General features: G+C 44.7%; 1 protein-coding gene across 2 annotated transcripts in view; it reads right to left on the reverse strand.

Annotated features, from left to right (window-relative positions):
- The window catches only part of UBA6 (ubiquitin like modifier activating enzyme 6), a 179,489-nt gene that overhangs the window by 101,361 nt on the left and 53,278 nt on the right, over window positions 1–24,850 (reverse strand). For both annotated transcript variants that reach the window (XM_077476136.1, XM_077476137.1), the window contains exons 15-17: window positions 4,822–4,889; window positions 1,608–1,686; window positions 379–459 (exon numbers count right to left, since the gene is read on the reverse strand). In XM_077476136.1, the coding sequence (XP_077332262.1) occupies window positions 379–459; window positions 1,608–1,686; window positions 4,822–4,889 (228 nt within the window). The remainder of the gene's footprint in view (window positions 1–378; window positions 460–1,607; window positions 1,687–4,821; window positions 4,890–24,850) is intronic.

The following is a 24,850-nucleotide window of genomic DNA, read 5'->3' on the forward strand; positions in this document are numbered from 1 at the left end:
TGAAGGTCAGCAGAGCTCCCCTCATTCACTTATTTCTGGGGCCAATTGCCTTGCAGAGTCAACAGCATTTGCCTTTAGTAAGTAAACCTCAAGAAGTACTCCAAATATAAAAAAGGTGCTTATTGTCACTAATCTCTAGCAGTGGACTCTGGGTCAATAAGCAAAGGAAGCAACAAGATGAAGAATCCTTAAGAGAGATGGGTTTTGAAAAAAATAAAATAAAAATAAAAGCTACACAGAGGAAACAAAAAAAGTTATATGAAAGATTTTGGTTTTAGTAGAAATCCCCTTTTAAAAAGACACATAAAAAAAGTGTGTAATGGTCCCATTTATACTAAAAACCAAAACAAGGATACCCTCTATGGGTCAAATGCTTACCAATCCTCTCTCCGAGCCACAGCCAACCCCAAGAAGTGCAAAATTTTTCAGCATTTCACAACCAATAGCACCACATCCAACCTGTAAACAAAAAAACAAACCCCCCCCCAAAAAAATATTTAGTAGTTCTACGGGATGCCAAATCCTTCTTGAAACAGACCCTATTTAAGGCCAGCAATAGCAGTTAACTAGATGAAATTTACATGCCAATTCACCCTTTCATGATCACAGGCCACTGAAGCCTAGAGCCCCACACCATATTTTAGAGTTTACATAAGCATTGATTAACCTCACAAGAACTCTGATAATTATTGTTTACTTAAATCATTTTTTTTTAAAAAGACAATACACCTTCATTTGGCACATGGTTTTAATAAATATGCTCCTCTTTTTCAAAAAAGAGAACATGTACAAAAACAGTACAGCCTTTAAAGTGGTTGTAAACCATTACAAACCACTTTGACCTACAGGTAAGCCTAGATTAAGGCTTACCTGTAGGTCCAAGAAATATCTCCTAAACCTATACGGTTTAGGAGATATTTGCCCGAAGACGGGCACCGCTGTCTAGGCGCATGCGCCGTAGACAGCGGCGCGCAGGCGTACTGAGCGCGGCATTTCCAACAACGGAGCATGCGCACGGGAGTGACGTCATCGCGACTCCGCCGAATGACAGCGGCGGAGCTGCGAGACCCCACCGAAAAGATTGAATGTGCCGGACTACAGGGGACAGCGGTGACATCGCTGGTTCCTGTGTCAGGTAAGTGACACATAATGGGCTACTAAGAGATGCATTATGCTTTGCCTTTGCAGGGAATCAAAGAGGAAGTAAACCCATCAGGGTTTACTTCCTCTTTAAGGCATCAATATACAGATTGCTATATGACCAGCACAGCATATCACTTTTAATAGGAGGCACAGTATCACATGTAGTAAAAGATGTATACTGATGCCATAAATCATCTTTTTGTGCAGAAATGACAGAACATGAGAAGAGCAACCGGCCCTTTGATGTTAAAGCCTGACCAGAGTGGAGTTTTTTTTTTATAACAATTCATAATTAATATAATAGGATTTTTCTCTAATCAACATTTGTATTAGCCATAAGGCCATGGGGTTATTTCTTGTACATGAAATTCTATACAATATTTGAATTCAAGATTTAGGTTGTTTCATATATATGATTAATTTAACAGTACTAATTTACAAAAATAAATATATAATCTACATACCATGAAAACATTCAAGTTGTGAATCTTCTTACAAAATGTGTCTCCAATGCAAGCTCTGAGAGCATCATATCGATCTCCCCTACATAAACAATATATATATATATATATTACAATATCAACAATCAACTAAATGTATTTCTGTTCAATGATTTTGATTATTTTCAAATGGTAGCACACTACAGTCCAGAGCAAGATATATACATAGTGGGTTAGCAAGTAATGCAGGCAAGTCAAAAAGTAGACGTGGTAGACAAGATAATAGACACAATTTGACCAGTATATGAGAAAGGGACTGAGTAAAAAGGAGTAAGAAAAGAGGGAAATAGAGCGGGAGAGGGTCATAGGGTAGGGGAGGAGCATCAGAGAATATTAGATGATGGTTAATCAGCTTAAGGGGGATTGAATGGTCTCTCACAGGTCTAGAAGGTGGCGATCAAAGTCTGAGGGCATGAATTTTGACATTTATTGGTCCCTTCATTTGTGGAAAGTATGCATGGTGTTGGCAAGTTTGGCAGTTAATGTATCGTTTGTGAGAATCCAGTGAATTTTAGATTTCACAGCTTCAAGGAATAAGGTGTTAGTCAGCCTCTAGGAGTATATGTAACATATCATGGATCTGGTTCTACAAAGCATTAACAATTGGACAGGTTAACCATATGCGGTCACAAGTGCCCAACTCTGACTAGTCCCAGAAGTAGGTCCCAGCACTACGAGTAGAATGTGCAACTCGAGTCAGAATTAAGCACCAGCAGTAAAGTAATTTATAATTCATTTGGAGAGCGAGTATGTTATTGGAGCAAAAGTTAGTAGTTTCATATATTTGTCGCCATTGTGGTTCAAGGGTAATGTGGAGGTCCGATTCCCATTTCTGCATATACGTGTAATGAGGGGATGTGGAAGCAGTAAGTGAGTTAAGAGTACAGGCAGGAGTTCAAGCCTGGGGGAGTTGTGGGTTGTTACAACAATGCCTTTCAAAAGACGTCATGGATGTCACTGTGATATTAAAAAAAAAAAAAAAAAAAAAGATTAGAGACTGCTTAAAATGTTAAACTTGCAGGTAGCGAAACACGCCGTTAGGGCCACACAAGGTCAGGAGGGCACCTAAATGTATTTTAAAAAGGTTATTACTTGGACGATTTCTGCCCTAAGCAAAAATATTCACAATGCAGGATTTTTCTTTCAGCCCAGCTTAATCAACATGATTAGCAGATTTATCATCTCATGTGATCCAAGTAAGTGGCAGTCTGGTAAAACGAACTGTTTGTGCTTTCCTAGATAAAGCCTTACAAATAGGATTTGTGTAATAGTTGTTCTGCAGTCTACCACAGTTTATATGCATACTGGTAAAGCTATACAGAAGTTACCCATATGGTTTTTATTAACCTAGCCTCATCACGTGCCATGAACGTTGAAACTGAATTTTGCCATTCAAAATTATTATTATTATTCAGGATTTATATAGCGCCAGCAATTTACGCAGCGCTTTACAATATAAAAAGGAGACAATACAGTTACAATACAATAAAATACAAGAGGTTTAAGAGGGCCCTGCTCAGAAGAGCTTACAATCTAATAGGGTGGGGCAGGTGGTACAAAAGGTTATAACTGTCGGGAATGAGCTGATGGAAGTGGTAGGAGATTAGTTTGAGACGTGATAGGCTTCCCTGAATAGATGAGTTTTCAGGGATCGCCTGAAGGTAGCAAGAGTAGGGGATAGCCGGACCAGTGGAGGTAGTGAGTTCCAGAGGATTGGAGAGGCTCTGGAGAAATCCTGGAGGCGAGTGTGGGAGGAGGAGACGAGAGAGCTTGAAAGTAGGAGGTCTTGAGAAGAACGGAGGGGACGATTTGGGTGATATTTGGAGACAAGATTGGTGATGTAGCTCAGGGCAGAGTTGTGAATGGCTTTGTATGTTGTGGTTAGCATTTTGAATTTAATTCGCTGGGTGATTGGGAGCCAGTGTAGGGATTGGAGGAGAGGGTTGGCAGACACTGAGCGGTTGGTAAGGTGGATAAGTCTGGCAGCAGCATTCATGATAAACTGAAGAGGAGATAGCCTATGGAGAGGCAGTCCAATGAGAAGGGAGCTGCAATAGTCAAGGCGAGATATAACAAGGGAGTGAATGAGGAGCTTGGTAGTTTCATTTGTTAAAAAGGGGCGAATTTTAGAGATGTTACGGAGGTGAAATCTACAAACTTTTGACAACGATTGGACTTGGGGCTGAAATGACAAGTCAGAGTCTAGGGTTACACCTAGTACCTTGGCGTGAGGGGAGGGCCTGATGGTTGCATTGTTGATTTTGATGGAAAAGTCATGGAGGGGGGCATGTGCAGGGGGGAATATTAATAGCTCAGTTTTAGAGAGGTTTAGTTTAAGGAAGTGGTGTGACATCCATGCTGATATGTCAGTTAGTAAGTTAGTAATGCGAGAGGAGACTGAAGGAGTGAGGTGAGGAGTAGACAGATAGATTTGGGTGTCATCGGTGTATAAGTGGTATTGGAAGCCGTGGGCGGTAATCAAGTGACCAAGGGAGGAGGTATAACTAGAGAAGAGAAGTGTCCAAGAACAGAGCCTTGGGGGACGCCCACAGAAAAAGGCAATGGAGAGGAGGAGACAGTTGTACGTGACACTGAAGGAGCGCTGTGATAGATAGGCAGAGAACCAGGAAAGAGCAGAATCTCGGAGGCCAAGGGAATGTAGTTTATTGAGGAGGAGCGGGTGGTCAACAGTATCAAAGGCAGCAGAGAGGTCAAGTAGTAGGAGTATGGAGTACTGGCTGTTGGTTTTAGCAGTTAGTAGATCGTTAGTGAGTTTTAGTAAGGCAGTTTCCGTGGAGTGCTGAGAGCGAAAGCCAGACTGTAATGGGTCAAGAAGGTTATTTTCACTGAGGTAGGAGCTAAGGCGGTTGTAGACTAAGCGTTCTAGAAGTTTAGAGGTGAATGGGAGCAATGAGATAGGTCTTAAGTTGTTCAGGTTGGTGGGGTCCAGTGAGGGCTTTTTAAGTATGGGAGTGATCTGCGCATGTTTTAGAAGGGAGGGGAAGGTGCCACTTGAGAGGGAGAGATTTGAGTGAGGGAGCATAGGATAGAATTAAAGTTTTACAACCTCTTCAGTAGTAGCCAATTCAAAAGAGGAGAGTGTTGAAATTGCTTTCAATAGTACCCAAACACAAGCTCGTACAATCCAGCAGATAAATGAAAAACCCAAAAATGGTACCTTGGAAGGAATTCTTCTTTGCTGATTACTTCCAGTGGTTTGACAATCTCCAGGACATCCAGAAACAGCTGAAGAAACACCAAGCAATGCATCTAAATTAACCAAGTACTACAAGCTAAATGTATAGGAAGTATATGTGAGTAAGCAAGTGAATACATAGAAAAAAAAAAAAAAAAAGATAAACACAAACCTCTTCTACCTATGCAAAATTGGTACTTTTATATGAAGTTTTCTTGCAGATTAAAGCGACACTGTAATTACGTACATGATCTAAATCTATGAAAAGTTAATTTAACCTCAGAAGGATATTTACCTCAATAGGATTTTGGCTATGGCAACAACGAAAAAAATAAATGCACTGAAGCATATGTGCCTTTTAGGTCTTGGTCGACATGCAAAACATTGGGATTGCCAGTCAGGTTCAATGCATCTGGTCTTTACCAGAATGCAGGATATAAGGACTATGGGGTATAGCTATAATTCACGTTAAAACCCAACTCAAGAGCTGTCCCCCACAATATTTCTCTTGCAACAAGATGTCTGGGGTCGATAGATAACCAGCATCACTCAACCTGGGGAATGGAGAACTGAGTGTGCTGCATCATAAGCCTGGCCTCTAGGGGGTGTGATGAACGTATCCTTCATTCACTGTGCAATTAAGCAGCCTCTCTCTGCACCATCATCAAGGACTCAAGAGGCCTACCCAGCGAGTTATGTGACAGACCTAAAAGACTTTTAAAAAGCAAGCATAAGGGAAAAAAAATTAAATAATCAAACATGTTTTTAGGGGCCTCCAGGGTATGGAGGCTGGGCTTTAGGAGGATAAGTTCACTTTTTAAGAAAATAAATAAATGCACATTTTTTTTGGTAAGGGGAAAAAAAATAGCTTTTTTTTTAGCCTGTAAACCATTGCCCCACCGATCAGCAGATCGCTGGTGCTATGTAGGTCTTCTGCAGATCTGTCAGTGTATCTGTGTGACTGTACATCTTATACGGGCAAGCAGATACAATCTGACAAGAAGAATTGATGAACTAACACCGCACCATGGTTGTTCATGGAGATCTCACAGTTAGACTTTAGTTTTCATCAAATAAGATGTGTCATGTGAGGAAGAGGGCAGTTACATGGTGATGGATTAAAAGTAGAAGCAAAACGCAAAACTCCCCCCCCCCCCCCCCCCCCATTTTGGATAGAGCAAGGAAAGGTTATAACTGCAGTTTTGTATTGTATGGTTACCAATGTGTAATTTTTTATTGGAACTTTGATGTTTAAGCTTACTTTTTATCTTTACAATTTGTAATAAATATAGGATTGTTATAACAGCTTACCTATAAAATCCTTTTCTTGGAGTAAATCACGGGACACAGAGCCATAGTAGTAACTATATGGGTATAAAGGCACCTTCATATGATGGACACTGGCATACCCATTACAGGAAGTTCACTCCCTATATAACCACTCCTACCAGGAGTACCTCAGTTTTTGTAGCAAAGCAATATACCTAAAGACCGGAAAGAGGGGAGGGACCTCTGTGTCCCGTGATGTACTCCAAGAAAAGGATTTTAAAAGGCAAGCCGTTATAAAAATCCTATTTTCTTTATCATACATCACGGGACACAGAGCCATAGTAGTAACTATATGGGATGTCCCTTAGCAATGCTATTTGAGGGGAGGGAGACAACCCGTAGGGCACCCCCAGACTTGAGGACCTATACGGCTGCCTGCAGCACACTGCGCCCAAAGACGACATCCTCATGCCTTCTTACATCCACCTAATAAAACTTGGTGAATGTATGTACTGAAGACCAAGTTGCGGCCTTACAGATCTGAGCCATGGAGGCCTGGTGACGCACTGCCCAAGAAGCATTAACCGCTCTGGTAGAGTGCGTTTTGGCTTGAAAAGGTGAAATCTTACCCCTTAAATCATAAGCCTGAATTATAATTTGCCGAATCCACTTAGTGACAGTGGATTTCAATGCTGCCTGTCCTTTCTTAGGACCTACGGGCAGTATAAATAAGACATCAGTCTTCCGGAACTGAGCAGTCGTCTTTAACCACTTCACCACTGGGCACTTAAACACCCTTAATAACCAGACAAATTTTCAGCTTTCGGTGCTCTCACATTTTGAATGACAATTACTCAATCATGCAACACTGGACCTATATGAAATTGTTGTCCTTTTTTTCACACAAATAGAGCTTTCTTTTGGTGGTATTTAATCACCGCTCGGTTTTTTATTTTTTATGCTATAAAAGAAAAAATACAGAAAATTCTGTAAAAAAATGAATTTTTCTTTGTTTCTGTTATAAAATTTAGCAGATTAGTAATTTTTTCTTCATAAATTTTGGCCAAAATTTATACTACTACATATCTTTGGTAAAAATAAGTACAAATTGGTGGATATTATTTGGTCTTTGTGAAAGTTATAGAGTCCACAAGCTATGGTGCCAATATCTGAAAATTGATCACATCTGAAGGACTGACGGCCTATTTGAATTCTTGAGACCCTAACATGCCAGAAAAGTACAAATACCCCCCAAATGACCCCTTTTTAGAAAGAAGACACTCCAAGGTATTTAGTAAGAGGCATGAGTTTTTTAAAGTTGTCATTTTTTCCCACAATTCTTTGCAAAATCAAGATTTTTTTTTACTTTTTTTTTTTTCCACAAAATTGTCATATTATCAATTTATTTCTCACACACAGCATATGTATACCACAAATTACACCCCAAAACACATTCTACTATTACTTCCGAGTACAGCGATACCACATGTGTGAGACTTTTACACAGCGTGGCCACATACAGAGGCCCAACATGCAGGGAGCACCATCAGACGTTCTGGAGCACCCAGGACAATTCTGACATTTCTCTCCTACATGTAAAAATCATAATTTATTTGCTAGAAAATTACATAGAATCCCAAAACATTATATATGTTTTTTTAGCAAACACCCTGGAGCATACAATGGTGGTCGTTGCAACTTTTTATCTCGCACAGTATTTGCGCAGCAATTTTTTGAATGCTTTTTTTGGAAAAAAAATGTTTTGTGCTTAAAAAAAAAAAAAAAAAAAAACAGTAAAGTTAGCCCAGTTTTTGCATAATGTGAAAGATGAAGTTACGCTGAGTAAATAGATACCCAACATGTCACTCTTCAAAATTGCACACGCTCGTGGAATGGCGCCAAACGTCGCTACTTAAAAATCCCCACTGGTTATGTTTTGAGTTACAGAGGAGGACTAGGGCTAGAATTATTGCTCTCGCTCTAATGTTTGCAGCGATACCTCACATGTGTGGTTTGAACACAGTTTTCATATGTGGGCGGGACTTACCTATGCGTTCGCTTCTGCATGCGAGCACATGGGGACAGGGGAGCTTTAAAAAAATATATATATATTTATTGTTCATTTTACTTTATTTATTTTAGTTTGACATTTTTTTCCCCAAAAATAAATTTTTTGATCACTTTTATTCCTATTACAAGGAATGTAAACATCCCTTGTAATAGGAATATGGCATGACAGGTCCTCTTTACAGTGAGATATGGGGTCAATAAGATCCCACATCTCACCTCTAAGCTGGGAAGCCTGAAAAAAAAAAAAAAAAAAAAAAAAGAAGAAGATTCTGGCTTTGATCGTATTGGCGAGTCGGGAGAAGCACCGGAGGGCGGCGGGAGGGGGGAGGGATGTCTACGGCTGGGTATTACCGACCATGGCTGGGTATCTCAGAGCATGGCTGGGTATCTCAGAGCATGGCGTTGCAGAGTATTGCGTTGCAGAGCATTGCAGGGTATTGGCGGGTGTTGCAGAGCATTGCAGTGTTGCAAGGTATTGGCGGGTGTTGCAGAGCATTGCAGAGTGTTGCAGGGCATTGCAGAGTGTTGCAGAATGTTGCAGGGTATTGGCGGGTGTTGCAGAGCATTGCAGAGTGTTGCAGGGTATTGCAGAGCGTTGCAGAGCATTGCAGAGAGATTATCAGGGTATTGGCGGGTGTTGCAGAGCATTGCAGAGTGTTGCAGGGTATTGCAACGTAATGGCAGGGAATTGAGGGGTTAATTTTCGGTGAGCAGCGATGTGGGCACTGCAGATGCAGCCCACAGCGCTGCTGACACCGATCTCTTCCCCCTCCGCTGTACCGATCGGTGCAGAGAGGGGGGAGGGAGGAACCGGCGTCATAACATGTTTACAAGTGATCACTCCGTCATTTGACGGAGCGATCACGTGGTAAACGGCCGCGATGAGCGGCCATTTACCGTGATCCGCTGGGTCCTGTAGACCCGGCGGTCACGGATGCTCTCGAGTGCGCGCCCCAGGGGGCGCGCGAGAGCGGAATTCTGGGAGGACGTCATATGACGGCCTCCCAGAGTTAAACAACCGCCCTGTAGCCGTCATTCGGCTATGGGCCGGTTGTTAAGTGGTTAAATAGACTTTGACCACTCTCACCACATCAAGACAATGTGGTAACTTCTCTTCCCTAGAACAAGATTTTGGAAAAAACGATGGCAGGACAATATCTTGGCTCAGGTGAAAACCTGAGACCACTTTTGGTAGTAAACTTGGATGAGGACGAAACAGGACCCTGTCCTCATGAATAATCAAATATGGCTCTTTACAAGAAAGAGCAGCCAATTCAGACATCCTTCTTGCTGAGGATATAGCAACCAAGAACATTAATTTCCTTGGCCGAAGGACTAAGGGAATATGCTGTATCAGTTAAAATGGCTCTTTTTGTAACACTGACAAAACTAAGTTCAAGTTCCAAGGGTTCAAAGGTGGTCTGACTGGCGGATTAAGCCGCATCACCCCTTGCATAAAACACCCCGACCAAAGAATGCGAAGCAAGCGGTCTTTGAAATAAGACCGATAAAAGCTGAGACTTGACCCTTGATACTAATCAAGGAGAGCTTCATCTCTACCCTTATTTGTAGAAAGGCAACAATTCTGCCAATGTTGTACTTCCGAGGGTGCAAAACCCTTGGACTCACACCAGGAAACATAAGCCCTCCAGGCTTTATAATATATAGTTCTGGAAGATGGCTTCCTTGCATTAAACCAGGTAGAGATAACTGACCCGCAAAGCCCACCTTTCTTCAGACTGTGGGTTTCAATAGCCAAGTCATTAAATTTAGAGTTCGTAAGGTAGGATGGAAGATCAGTCCCTGTGAAAGTAGGTCTGGCTTTAGTGGATGGGACCATGGATCCTCCACCGCCATCTTTACAATTTCTGCATACCAGGAGCTTCTGGGCCATGCTGGGGCTACCAGAATTACCATTTTTTTCCAGCCTGAACCTGAAAAGAAGTTGTGGAAGCAACTGAATAGGAAGGAATGCATAAATCAGTGAGACCTGATCCCAAGGGGTCACCAACGCATCTGTTCCACGTGCAAGTGGATCCCTCGTTCTGGACACAAAGTTGACCAACTTCATGTTTAACCTGGATGCCAGAAGATCTACGTCCGGAGTCCCCCATTTCTGGCAAACTGCTGAAAAATGTCAGGGTGAAGAGACCATTTCCCCGGGAGCAACTGCTGGTGGCTCAAGAAGTCCGCCTGCCAATTCCTCTACTCCCGGAAAGAAAACTGCTGATAGGCACGGAACATTCCTTTCTGCCCAAGTTAGGATATGGTTCACCTCCCTCTGTGCTGCAAGACTCTTGCTGCCCCCTTGATTGATGTAAGCTACAGCTGTGGCATTGTCGGATTGGATCCTGACAGGACAACCCCATAACCTGAATGTCCAGACCTTCAGAGCCAGACCTGTTGCCCGAATCTCTAGGATGTTTATGGGCAAGGTCCTTTCTGTAACTGACCACTGTCCCTGGACAGTTGCCTTTTCTTGCACTGCTCCCAAACCTGAAAGGCTGGCATCTGTCATTACCACCTTCCAGATAACTGGATCACCCTCTGAGCCAGTAATCGGTCTAGTGCCCGAAACAGAGAATGCCTTTTCTCTGGATCTGTGGGAATGTTTGACCTCAGAAAACAAGACGCTGGAAACTCCTGAAATACTAGTTTGTACCCTAGAGTTACCGAGGAGATGTGACCCATCTGTCTTGAATTTCCTCTTGCCAAACTTCTGAGAACTGCAGAAGCTTTACAATTCTGTTTTGCAGGTTTCCATCCCCAGGACTTCTTTTGTGCCTGGGCCTGACCCTGGGGCTTTCCTCTAGCCTCTCTCGCCACTGCCTAGAGGTGGATGCCCCTGAAGCAGGAGAAAGAGTCCGCTTAAATGAAGGCCATTTATTCCTTCTCTTAACTGGCAAAAGAGTACTTTTCCCACTTGAAATCTTTGGATGCATTTGTTGAAATCATCCCCAAATAGCCGATCCCCATTAAAAAAAAAAAAACAGAGGTACGCTGTTTAACATAAAATGTGCAATTGTAAATATTTATGCCCCAAATGAGAATGCGGATACATTTTAAAAAAAAGTCTTGAATAAAATAGGTTTCAAGAAGGGGAAACTAATTCTAGCGGGTGACTTTAACCACTTCAGCCCCGGACCAATTAACAGCCCAAGGACCAGGGGTCTTTTTACAATTTTGCACTGCACTGCTTTAACTGGTAATTGCGCGGTCATGCAATGTTGTATCCAAACTAAATTTGCGTCCTTTTCTTCCCACAAATAGAGCTTTCTTTTGGTGGTATTTGATTGCCTCTGCGATTTTTATTTTTTGAGATATAAATGGAAAAAGACCGAAAATTTTGAGAAAAAAAAATATATTTTCTACTTTTTGTTATAAGAAAAATCGAATAAACTAAATTTTAGTCATACATTTAGGGCAAAATGTATTCAGCCACATGTCTTTAGTAAAAAAAAATGTCAATAAGCGTATATTTTTTGGTTTGCGCAAAAGTTATAGCATCTACAAACTAGAGTACATTTTCTGGAATTTACACAGCTTTTATTTTTATGACTGCCTATCTCATTTCTTGAGGTGCTAAAATGGCAGGACAGTACAAACCCCCCCAAATGACCCCATTTTGGAAAGTAGACACCCCAAGGAAATTTCTGAGAGGCATGTGGAGCCCATTGAATATTTTTTTTTGTCCCAAGTGACTGAATAATGACACAAAAAAAAAAAATAAAAAAAAAAAAGTTTACAAAAAGTTGTCACTAAATGATATATTGCTCACACATGCCATAGTTATATGTGGAATTGCACCCCAAAATATATTCTGCTGCTTCTCTTGAGTACGGAGATACCACATATGTGGGACTTTTTGGGAGTCTAGCCGCGTACGGCACCCCGAAAACCAATCACTGCCTTCAGGGTTTCTAAGGGTGCAAATTTTTGATTTCACTCCTCACTACCTATCACAGTTTCGAAGGCCATAAAATGCCAAAATAACACAAAACCCCCCCAAATGACCCCATTTTGGAAAGTAGACCCCAAGCTATTTACTGAGAGGCATGTTGAGTCCATGAAATATTTTATATTTTGCCACAAGTTGCAGGAATTTAAAAAAAAAAATATTTTTTTGCACAAAGTTGTCACTAAATGATATATTGCTCACACATGCTATGGGCATAAGTCAAATTACACCCCAAAATAAATTCTGCTGCTTCTCCTGAGTACGGGGATACCACATGTGGGGGACTTTTTGGGAGCCTAGCCACGTACTGGACCCCGAAAACCAAGCACTGCCTTCCGGATTTAAATATAAAACGCTACCAAAAAAAAAAACTGTTAGCGATCACAGGGATCAGGCCTGACTCTGCGAACGCTGCAGTTATGGGTTTAGTGTTTTGTAAGTGACAGTGATCGATCGATACTGCACTTGGGTGGGCTGGGCGGAGGGGCAAAACGCAGGTGCTAGCAGGTATCTGGGCTGATCCCGCTAACAATGCGTTTTTTTGGAACCCTAAACTGCTGGGGACGCTAGTATAGATCTGATCAGATATTGATCCGTTCAGATTCTATACCACTACGGGAGGTGTATGCTTTGCGCATGGGCGTTAGCGGTACTGGCACTAACCTAGCGCTGCCTGGGGCGACGCAGACCCTGACCCTAAAACCTAATTGATATCACCCGCCGGGTGATCAGGGGGTTAAACCTTTATTGGGTAATAAATGGTGGGTGCCCTGATGCTATAAAAAGCAAACTAACCAACCAGAGTCACCCGTAACACTTATACGGTGATCACTGGTGAAAGGGTTAACTAGGGGCAATCAGAGGGTTCAAATTTTTATTAGGTAGTATATGGGGGTCCCTGGCGCTATATAAAAACCTGACGGGGAACCTAAATAACTAACTGGCTAACCAGCGTCACCAGTGGCACTTATACGGTGATCGCTGGTGAAAGGGTTAACTAGGGGCAATCAGGGGGTTAAAACCATTATTGGGTAGTATATGGGGGTACCTAGTGCTATAAAAACCTGGCGGTGAACCTAAAAAAATAACTAGCTACCTAGCAACACCAATGCAGCGAGCAGAAAAATGATTGCTTAGTGACACTGGCAAAAAAGGGGGTGAAAGGGTTTACTCTAAGGGCAATCAGGGGGTTAAATCTTTATTGGGGGGCGGTAGGGGGCTACCCTGGACCTAAAACTAACTGCCCTGACAGTTTTTACTTTTACAACTGACACTGAATGCAGTGATCAGTAAATAAATGATCACTGCAATCAGTGACACTGTGACGGGTGGGGGGGTGGTTTGTGTGCCTGTGTGTTATTTAGTGTCAGTGTAGTGTTTGGTGCAGACTTACTGTGTCCTCTCCTCGTAGTCCGGTCAATAAGACCGCCCCGAGGAGAATGACATCACTTCCTCCCTGCCTGTGTATACAATACACAGTGGGAGGAAGCTTCTCATTCGCCAGGAGCGATCAAGAGGGGATGGCCAGAAACCAACGGCCATCCCCTCACCACGGATCACTCCTGAAGCGAACCGGACCGCCGCATCCAGCGGGAGGGGGTCCGATCGGACCCCCCACCCGCTGGAAGGCAAGCACGTACATGTACGTGCTTGTGCCTGTACATGCCATTGTGATGACGTACAATGGCATGCGGCGGTCCTTAAGTGGTTAACTGGAGAATGAATCCTAAAATAGACACTACAGGGGGAGGGCTCAGGACATCTGAACTTAAGCAGAGAATGTTTCTAAGGGCTTTGGCTTCATATCAGTTACAGGATACCTGGAGGGCGCTACACCCAAAGGATAGAGATTACACGTGTTTTTCCCCGGTCCATGGCTCCTTCTCTCGAATAGATTATATTTTTTTGGAACATTTGTTCCTGACGGCACTTAAGAAGGTGGAAATAAAAATAAGAACAGTGTCAGATCATGCACCAGTAATGATCCAGTTGGAGATAGAGGAAGATCATGGACCGAGGATGAACACAAAATATGCCGGAGGACATTGTGAACACGTTTTATGTATATTATAGGGCCCTTTATAATATCGGTCAGCTGGACAATGTAGAGAACAGAGGACAAGATGAAATAAAGGATTACCTGAAGGGGATAGATATATAAAGGGCCAAGCAAATAGAAATGGAAGCATTAGAAGTCCCAATATCAAATGAGGAAGTTGAGAGAGCGATTAAAAATACAGCTATGGGAGGATGCCCTAAACCCGACGGGTTCCCGATCTCATATTACAAGAAATTCCAGAAACAGCTAGTCCCAAAACTATGCGATTATTTTAACGCAGTGGGGAAGGGTCAAAAATTCAGAGAAGAGACACTGACACATGTGGTACTGATCTTGAGAAAAGCAAAGGACCCGATGGCAGTGGAAAGCTACAGGCCAATTTCTCTATTAAACTAAGATATTAAACTGTTTGCAAAAATGATTGCTTAACGATTAGGACCCTATGTGCCAGAGTGGATACAGAAGGACCAGGTCGGATTTATTCAAGGGAGAGAGGGGCGAGATAACATTTTAAAGACCATTATGCTAAGCCAAGAAACTATAAGGCAGGGTGCTCCCACGGTACTCATGTCTATAGATGCTGAAAAGGCATTTGACAGGGTTAGCTGGGGGTTCATATTTGAAGTGCTGGAACGGTACGGATTAGGGGAGAGGATGAGGGGCTGGATAGAAGCCCTGTATGCCCACCCTAAAGCCAAAATAAGAATTAATGGGGCCCTGTCCTGCCCCCTTGAACTTTTCAATGGGGCAAGACAGGGTTGCCGCTCTCCCCATTATTACTTATATTGTCGTTAGAACCCCTCCTGGCGGCTATTAGGAAAAATCAAGATATTCAGGAAATACGGGTGGACGTGAGGGGAGTATAAGATCGCTGCCTTTGCAGATGATCTTCTGCTCTATATCTCTAACCCCCGGACCTCTATTCCGGTGATCATGGAGGAATTGTCAGAATTCAGGAAAGTTTCCAATTTTAAAGTCAACATGACCAAATCTGAAATACTAAAATTTAAATATACCAGCAGAAGAACAGAGTATTCTCCAAACTAAATTACCTTTCAGGTGGTGTCCGAAGGAATTAGCTTATTTGGGAATAAGGTTGACGGCAGGGATGGGAGAACTGTTTGAGGTCAATTATATTCCCCTTCTGAACAAAATTAAACAGCACTTGGGAAGGATTCAATATAAAGCAGGCATGTCCAAAGTCCGGCCTGCGTGCCAATCGCGGCCCGCGGTCCGGTTTTGAACGGCCCGCCTGGTAATCTAAACATATATATCTTTTGTGGCCCCCGACGATCTCCCAGTGCCGGGGCCACAAAAGATATATAGTCTGGCTGCATTGGAGATAGGAGGCTGTACGAGCGCTGTGCACACAGGAGTATTTCCTGTTTACACTGCAGCCTCTGTAATAGGAAGTCCCATCTCCGCCATTGGACGACTGTTCTGTCCATCAAAGGAGGTGGGACTTTCTCTTAAAGAGGCCGCTGTGAAAAACAGGAGATTCTCCTGTTCTTTGGCGCTCGTCCAGCCCCCTCCATGTCCCCTCCAAGGCTGCACTAATGGCAATGGTAAGTACATTCCTGGCTAATAGTGAGTGAAATCCTGGCTAATGGTGGCTGCATTCCTGGCAATAGTATGTGAAATCCTGGCAATGGTGGCTGCATTCCTGGCAATAGTGAGTGAAATCCTGGCAATGGTGGGTGCATTCCTGGCAATAGTAAGTGAAATCCTGGCAATAGTGGCTGCATTCCTGGCAATAGTGGCTGCATTCCTGGCAATAGTATGTGAAATCCTGGCAATAGTAAGTGAAATCCTGGCAATAGTGGCTGCATTCCTGGCAATAGTATGTGAAATCCTGGCAATGGTGGGTGCATTCCTGGCAATAGTATGTGAAATCCTGGCAATGGTGGGTGCATTCCTGGCAATAGTATGTGAAATCCTGGCAATGGTGGCTGCATTTCTGGCAATAGTGAGTGAAATCCTGGCAATGGTGGCTGCATTCCTGGCAATAGTGAGTGAAATCCTGGCAATGGTGGCTGCATTCCTGGCAATAGTGAGTGAAATCCTGGCAATGGTGGCTGCATTCCTGGCAATAGTGAGTGAAATCCTGGCAATGGTGGCTGCATTCCTGGCAATACTATGTGAAATCCTGGCAATACTATGTGAAATCCTGGCAATGGTGGCTGCATTCCTGGCTAATAGTGAGTGAAATCCTGGCAATGGTGGCTGCATTCCTGGCTAATAGTATGTGAAATCCTGGCAATGGTGGCTGCATTCCTGGCTAATAGTGAGTGAAATCCTGGCATTGGTGGCTGCATTCCTGGCAATAGTGAGTGAAATCCTGGCTAATGGTGGCTGCATTCCTGGCTAATGGTGGCTGCATTCCTGGCTAATTGTGGCTGCATTCCTGGCTAATGGTGGCTGCATTCCTGGCTAATGGTGGCTGCATTCCTGGCTAATGGTGGCTGCATTCCTGGCTAATGGTGGCTGCATTCCTGGCTAATGGTGGCTGCATTCCTGGCTAATGGTGGCTGCATTCCTGGCTAATGGTGGCTGCATTCCTGGCTAATGGTGGCTGCATTCCTGGCTAATGGTGGCTGCATTCCTGGCAATGGTGGCTGCATTCCTGGCAATGGTGGGAGCGCAGATGGGCACTGACCCTTATTTTGCTTCAGAGTTTTTTTATTTAAAATTTTAAGTTTTTTTTTCCTGAAACTTCCCTCTTATTCGCCAATAAATACGGTATATCCAAATAACACGCCCAAGCTCATCTCTTCAACACACACAGCCACAAAGGCAAGAGAATTCTTGTTGGGCCATGTATTAGTGCTCGAACGAACACACTTAGACCGATTTTTAATGGTTCAAAGAATGTCAGGCAAAATGGTCGGCCCTCGTGCATGTTCACTTTATCAAATCTGGCCCTCTTTGAAAAAAGTTTGGACACCCCTGATATAAAGCTTTATCATGGGTAGGGAGAATAAATGTAGACAAAATGTTTATCTTACCAATATTTACATATACAGGTCAAATGGTCCCAATATTATTACCACAAGCATATTTAAATAAACTAAAAACCATGATTAAAAGATTTATAGGGAAAAAATAAAGCGGCGAGGGTGGCTTTTTACACTCTGACAAGAAGAAAGGACGGAGGAGGGTTGGCAGTGCCCGATTTTAAAAAGTATTAGGAGGCAATAGCAATATCACGAATCACAGATTGGATTCATAATAAAAAGGGGAAGGACTGGGTGGAACTAGAATTTAAGTTAAGTAAAAAAGGAAATAGGGGAGTTAATATGGATACCTGCAAGATATAGAGAATTAGGGCATAGCACAAGTATATTGACAAAAAGTTCACTTCGGGTCTGGGACACAATAAATAAGAGACATAATTGGGAGCACAACTCACCATTAAATTCCGTTACTGGACACTAAATTTTTCACACCAGGACAAGAGGAATACATATATTTTAACAGATGGGCTAAGAAAGATAATATTAAATTACAGGATGTTATGGAAGGAAATAGATTATGCACATATGAGGAAATTATAGGGAAGTGGGGACATAAGCCATTAGACAAATGGAGATATTCACAATTATACCATTTCACTCAGTCTTTACCACAGCCATTGCGGGGTAAGGAGCAACTCAGACCCCTGGAGAAGCTACTAGTGAGCCGTCAATGCCTTGAAAAAAGGATCTCAAAAATATATAAAATCCTAATAGATGTAGTAGATCATAATTACCCTTCCTATTTAGAGAAGTGGGAAAGAGAAATTGGCCCCTTAAGTAATGACCATCAGGAGTTTGTATCTGCCATTAAAGTTGCGCGGAAGTCGGATAGCGAGGACGTTGAGGAGTTGGCGCTTCGGGAGCGACGGGAGGCAGAGGCGCATGCGGATTCTCATTCTGAGGAATCGTATGGGGCCTTGTTGACGGCTAGGAGAGCTGTGTCCTTACATTTTACGGGACAGGCCAGGGTGGAATTGACGAAGACTGCTCAGACGGTGTTCGCGGAAGGGGATAAAAACGGAAAGCTTTTGGCGATGCTGGTGGCGGAGCGTCCTCCCCCTACGTGTATACTGGCAATCCGGGATGGGACGGGGAACTTGATCACCGTCCCTGAACAGATTCTGCGGGAGTTCGTGTCTTATTACTCCGGGCTATATTCCCCCATCCCTCCCTATGATCCTGTGGCCTTGGGGGCTCTGCTGGAAACCCTCCCGATTCCGCAACTATCCACTGTAGACAAAGAATTTTTGGAAGCTAAGATAACTCTTAAGGAGATTCAAGGGGCAATTTTTACATTTCCCCCCAATAAAGCGCCGGGTCCGGATGGTTTTCCAGCGGAGTTCTACAGGGCCAATGTGGAATTATTAGCTCCCAGAATTAACTCCCTTTTAGCCTACTGTCATGACAATGGTGCTCTCCCACAATCCATGATGGAGGCCTACATGGTCCTTCTACTGAAACCGGGCAAGGATCCTACAGAGTGTGCTTCATATAGGCCAATAGCGCTTCTAAATATGGATCTCAAAATTCTCACCAAAGTACTGGCCACTAGGCTGGCTACGGTACTGCCCACTATTGTTAATATTGACCAAACGGGCTTTATGCCGGGAAAGTCTACGGACACAAATTTAAGAAGGTTGTTTACGCACTTGCAGATTTCCCCACGGGACACTGGGTCGAGGGTGGTGGTTTCGATTGATTTTGAAAAGGCCTTCGACTCTGTGGACTGGGTATACATGTCCGCGGTGTTGAAGGCCTTGGGTTTCGGCCCTCAATTTAGGAAATGGGTGTCTATGTTGTACCGGAGTCCGAGAGCGGCTGTCAGAGTGGGCTCCTCCCTCTCTGGGTTTTTCGAGGTAGGTAGGGGAACCAGACAAGGTTGTCCCTTATCCCCGTTTTTGTTCGCCCTGGCCCTGGAACCCCTGGCGATAGCCTTGCGCACCTCTCCCGAGGTTGTTCCTATCACTGTGGGCACGGTGAGGGAGACCTTAGCACTTTATGCAGACGATATGCTGCTTTTTCTTAATGACCCGGGAGCGTCGCTGAGGGTGGCATTACAACTTATTGACCGCTTCGCTGGCTTCTCAGGGCTCAGGGTGAACTGGAGTAAATCCTCTATCCTGCCAATAGATCAGGGGGCCCGGGGGAGGGCGGATCCCGCGTTACCGTTGCAGTGGGTCGAGTCAATGAAATATTTAGGGGTGAGACTCTCAGCCAATGTCCGGGACTATTTGTCTTTGAACTTACTCCCTCTGATCCCATTACTCAAGAAAAAGGTTCAGGCCTGGGCTAAATTGCCGTTGTCCCTTGCAGGGAGAATTAGTCTACTGAAGATGAAATTTCTTCCAATTATTTTGTACTTCCTTAGACATGCTCCTGTGTGGGTTCCGAAATCGTATTTCCAAAAGATTAATAGCATTGTCACGTCTTTCATTTGGGCCCCCGGGACCCCAAGGGTGGGCATTGGAGCGTTGCAGGAACCGACTGACCAGGGGGGACTAGCGTTACCCGATTATCATAAATATTATTTAGCTGGTCAGCTGGTGTTTGCACATAGATGGCTGACAGCCGATGAGGGGGATGCTGCAAACGTGCTGGAGGCTGCTCAGCTGGGTTCCCTGGAGAGTCTCCGGTTCGCCCTGTTTAGGGGTCTCCGGTCTGAATTGCCCCTAACGGACACGATGAAGGCCACCATTAAGGCATGGGGGGCGGCGGTCAGGTTGGCATGCCCATCCTTCCGGGGGGTGTCCCCATCGACCCCTTTGTGGATGAACCCCACACTACCCCACTTTTATAACTTGCCGGATCCTATGCTATGGGCGACGAAAGGTATTAAAACGGTAGGGGACATAACCACGTTTGGGGAGTTGCTTGCGTTCCCTCAATTGCAGGCAAGGCATGACCTCCCTAATAGGTACTTATTCAGGTACTTGCAGATCCGACATGCTTATCAAGTTCAGTTTCGAGTGGTGAGAGTGGAGTCGCTCCCTTCTTCGCTCGAGACTCTGATACGGAGCGAGAGTCTGATAAAGCCTCTATCGCTCACGTACAAGGCAATGTTTGCATCCACACCTCGGGCGATTGTTAAATGCAGGGATAAATGGGCGGTGGAGGTCCCGGAGGTGAGGGGGGAGGACTGGGACTCTATGTGGCTCCAACCGTTTAGGCACTTGGTGTCTGCTCGGGATAGGTTAATCCAGTTCAAGTTCCTGCATAGGTGTTATTTTACTCCGGCCAGATTGCACAAGATTTACCCGACAGTGTCGGCGGAATGCTGGCGCTGCACCCACACACCTGCAGATGCGGATCACATCTTCTGGGGATGCCCTCAGATACAGAAATTTTGGGAGGTGGTAGTCTCTTGCATAACTGATTTAATACAGGTACCAGTCCCCTTAACAATCCGTGTGTGTTTATTGGGGTTGGTGGAGGAGGTAGTCCCTTCCAGGGCTATGCGCACAATGCTGAATGTGTTATTATTTTATGGCAGGAAAGCCATACTGCTGCATTGGAAGAAAGCCAGGGCTCCTGAGGTCTCCTTCTGGAAGGGTTTGATCAACTCGATGCTGCCCTTTTACAAGGCCACCTATATGGCTAGGGGGTGCATGAAGAAATTCGACAAAGTATGGCACACGTGGTTCAACGCTGAGTCAACAGTGGGATGAGAGGGCCTGAACTCACATGGTTGCTCGGGTGCTGGGCGTGTTACTGTTGAGATGGCTGGGTGGTGATTTCGTGACTTCTGTATCACATCTGGGGGAGTATGACAACTGAAGGTATGATACTGAGGATACCTTGCTAGGGTGATGTCAGACAACGGATAAATCCGTCAGATGATCGAGCTGTGACCAGGGGGGGAGGGGGGGTGGGGGGTTTTTGGGGGGATAGCTAGTTGTACGTTGTTAGTTAACGGCGGCCGGCCGGATGAATGCCTCCAGTTGAGGTGTTCACTGTTTGTATTGTATAAGTTTTATGACGAAATAATAAAAAGAATTTTATAAAAAAAAAAAGTAATGACCATCAGAGAAATAGGATTATCAGACGAACATACTCGGTCGCTATAGACTCACAAACAAGAGAGATGTCGTATAAACTTTTAACAAGGTGGTATATAACTCCACAGCAAGGAAATAAAATTAGTGGTGAGAACCCCTCAAAGTGTTGGAGAGGTTGCTCGGTACCTTTGCACATATTTCATGACCCTGAAAAAGGGGAGAGAGAGTATGGGCACTCTCTGATCCCTTGCTTATTGAACTCTGCTAAGGCATTGATACCGCGAAGATGGAGAAAACAGGATCCTCCCTTGATGAAGGAGTGGGTAGAAAGATTAGAAAGGATACGAAATATCGAAGAGACAATATACAAATCGGATTATTCAGAGGAGAGGTATCGGAATAAGTGGCGGCTTTGGATACAATTTGAAAAAACTGAAAAGTTATTTGAAGATGCTGTAATGTTAGTAAGAAATACTCGGGGAAGGATCGAGTGAGAGATGGGGGGGGGGGGGGGGGGGGAGAGGCTGGAGGGAAAAGGAAGTTTTTCTTAAAGAAACGATGTTGTATTAATTATGGTATATTGCTTATATTTTTTGTAAATGAGCGTAAAACCTGGAAAATTTGGAAAATAAAGAATAAAAATAAAAAAATAAAAAGGAAAACCAGTCAGGAGCTTTTTGCATGGTGCTTCGGCTGACCATTTTTTTTAACCACAGGATTCTATGCATGTGTACTAGTACAAGCACAAGGCGGGATGCCTGGTGAATACAATCTTTAATGACGTCTATGGCAAAACATTATGTTCTTGGTAGTTTTCCAAATCCCGGGCTTGCTGTACAGTAACCTCATTAAGGGCCTGTCTAAACTGGTCCTTTAGGGACTGATAGATGCCTATTGCAGCAATTGCAGGCTGAGTAACCGCAAACCTGCCAAAGAAAAAGATGATTTTAACAGGAATTCCAATCTTTTATCTGTTGGATCCTTTTTTTTTTATAAATTTATTTTTATTAACCACTTGCTTACTGGGCACTTAAACCCCCCTCAGTCCCAGACCAATTTTCAGCTTTCAGCGCTGATGCACTTTGAGTGACAATTACGCGGTCATACAACACTGTACCCAAATGAAATTTTTATCATTTTTTTCCCCACAAATAGAGCTTTCTTTTGGTGGTATTTAGTTACAGCTCGGAGTTTTATTTTTTGCTAAACAAACAAAAAAAGATGCAAAAAAAAAAAAAAAAAAAAAATCATGTTTTAATAGTTTGTTATAAAATTTTGCAAACGGGTCATTTTTCTCCTTCATTGAAGTGCGCTGATTAGGCGGCACTGATAGGCTGCATTGGTGGGCACTGATGGGCTGCATTGGTGGGCACTGATGGGCTGCACTGGTGGGCACTGATAGGCATAGTTAAGGCGGCACTAATAGGCACAGATAAGGCGGCACCGATGGGCACAGATAAGGCGGCACTGATGGGCAAAGATGGGCACAGATAAGATGGCACGGATAAGTGGCACGGATGGGTGGCACGGATGGGCACTGATAGGTACCACAGATAGATGGGACTGATGGGCACTGATAGGTGGCACTGATAGGTGGCTCTGATAGGTGGCACTGCTGGGCACTGATGGGCGGCACTGCTGGGCACTGATGGGCGGCACTGCTGGGCACTGATGGGCGGCACTGGGGTGCAGCACCTTTGAGGCAGATTTTTGGTGGCACTGCTGGGTGGCACTGTGGGTGGCACTGTGGGCACTGCTGGGTGGCACTGTGGGCACTATGGGCACTGCTGGGTGGCACTGACAGGGGGGCACTTACTTTATTTCAGGATGGCACTGCGGGTGGCAGGTGGGCACTGGCAGGGGGCAGGTGTCCGTTTAAATTGCTGGCCGTGATCGGGACTGATGTCCCGAACACGGCCGCCGGCGATCGGCTTTTTTTTTTTCTCCTCGCGCTGTCAGCGCGAGGAGGAATACTAGCCGATTACCGGCTCCGTTTTATCACATGATCAGCTGTCATTGGCTGACAGCTGATCACGTGATAAGGGGTCGGGATCGACCCCTTACACGGATCGGTGATCAGGCGAGTCTCACGGACTCGCCGATCACAGAGCGCGCCGCGTGCGCCCCTCAGGGGGCGCGCAGGCCGCTCGTAACCGGGACTACGTCAATAGACGTAGTCCCGGAAATGTGGGTCCGCGCTGTTGCCGTCATTTTGCAATAGCGCGGATCCCAAGTGGTTAAAGGTTTTCAATACATTAATAACAAACAAACATACCAAACATACCAAACGGTCCCAAAAACCTTCCCAACCCCCCCCCCCCCTCCCTTCCACCCTCCACCTCCCCCCACCCAACCAACCTCCCGCCTGTGCAGCCCTCCATCCTTCCGCTTAGTTCAGTCTATAAACATCAACAGTACCACATATATAAGAAACACATAGCCCGTACCGTAACTAAATAAAGAACCACTTAAAATGGGGAAATCCGAGGGAAAGCACCTCCCTGCCCCGCCCCTTGCCCGACCCACAAGGAGAAAACCCCTCGCCTAGCAATTAATTCACAGTATCTGCGGCATCAAGCCAGCACCGCCACACCCTCTCAAATTTGTTAGGGCACCCTCTGCTAAGATAGGTGGCTTTGTATAATGGCAAAGCTTTATTAATTAAACCTTTCCAATAAGAAACCGTAGGAGGTTCGGGTTTCTTCCAACACAACAGGATAGCTTTGCGTGCATAGAACAGCGCCAGAGAAATCAGAGTCCTCTGTGCCCTTCGAGGTGCCAACCCCTCCACCAGTCCGAGCAAACATACCGCAACTGTGACTGGAATCGGCACCACAAGGACAGATTGTATAACCTGTGTCACTCCCTTCCAGAACTCCTCAATCCGCGGGCACTGCCAAAACACATGGTCAAAATCAGCTCGGTCAGCTGTGCAGCGCCAGCACCCCCCCGCACCAGTACCGTAAATCCTAGCCAGTCTGGCTGGGGTATAATATACTCTATACAGAATTTTAAACTGGATAAGTCTGTCTCTAGTCGATACTAGGGTCTGAAACGGGTGTCCCCACATGTCGTCCCAATCCTCCCCTCCAAAGTCAGGTATTAAAGCACTCCAAACCTCCCTACAGTTCTAAACAGGCTTCGGCCTGTCCGGAAACAGCATGCTATACACAACGGAGAGAGGCTTTTCCAGGTCCTCTGTCCGCAGCACAGTCTCCAAAGGCGAGACTCCCACCCGCAAAACCCCAGGTCCGAACTGAGAGAGAAAAGCGTGCCGCAACTGCAGGTATCTAAAAAAATACCAGTTTGGAAGATCATGATTAACCTTAAGCTGATCAAACGTCAGGAGCTGCCCCCCACTCACCACATGCTTCAGTTGCTTAACGCCCACCCAGGCCCATATCACCGGATCTGGTATGCCCCCAAAATGTGGCAATTTAGGATTAAACCATAGAGGAGTGTCAGGAGACCAACTCCCCTCCGGCTGTTTCAACAAAGTCTGCGCTTTTTCCCAGGCCCGTATCGTTGCCCGCATAGAGGCCGTCAGAGCTAGTGAGGCCCCGGAACCTCTATACACCAGATAAGACAGGCTCTCATAGGAGCCCAAAAGGGCCGCCTCCAGTACATTCGCCGAATCCCCATCCTC

Source organism: Lithobates pipiens, unplaced genomic scaffold (assembly GCF_037356315.1).
Source record: "Lithobates pipiens isolate NorthernLeopardFrog02 unplaced genomic scaffold, aLitPip1_a1.2 Scaffold_13, whole genome shotgun sequence".
In the NCBI taxonomy this organism is placed as follows: domain Eukaryota; kingdom Metazoa; phylum Chordata; class Amphibia; order Anura; family Ranidae; genus Lithobates; species Lithobates pipiens.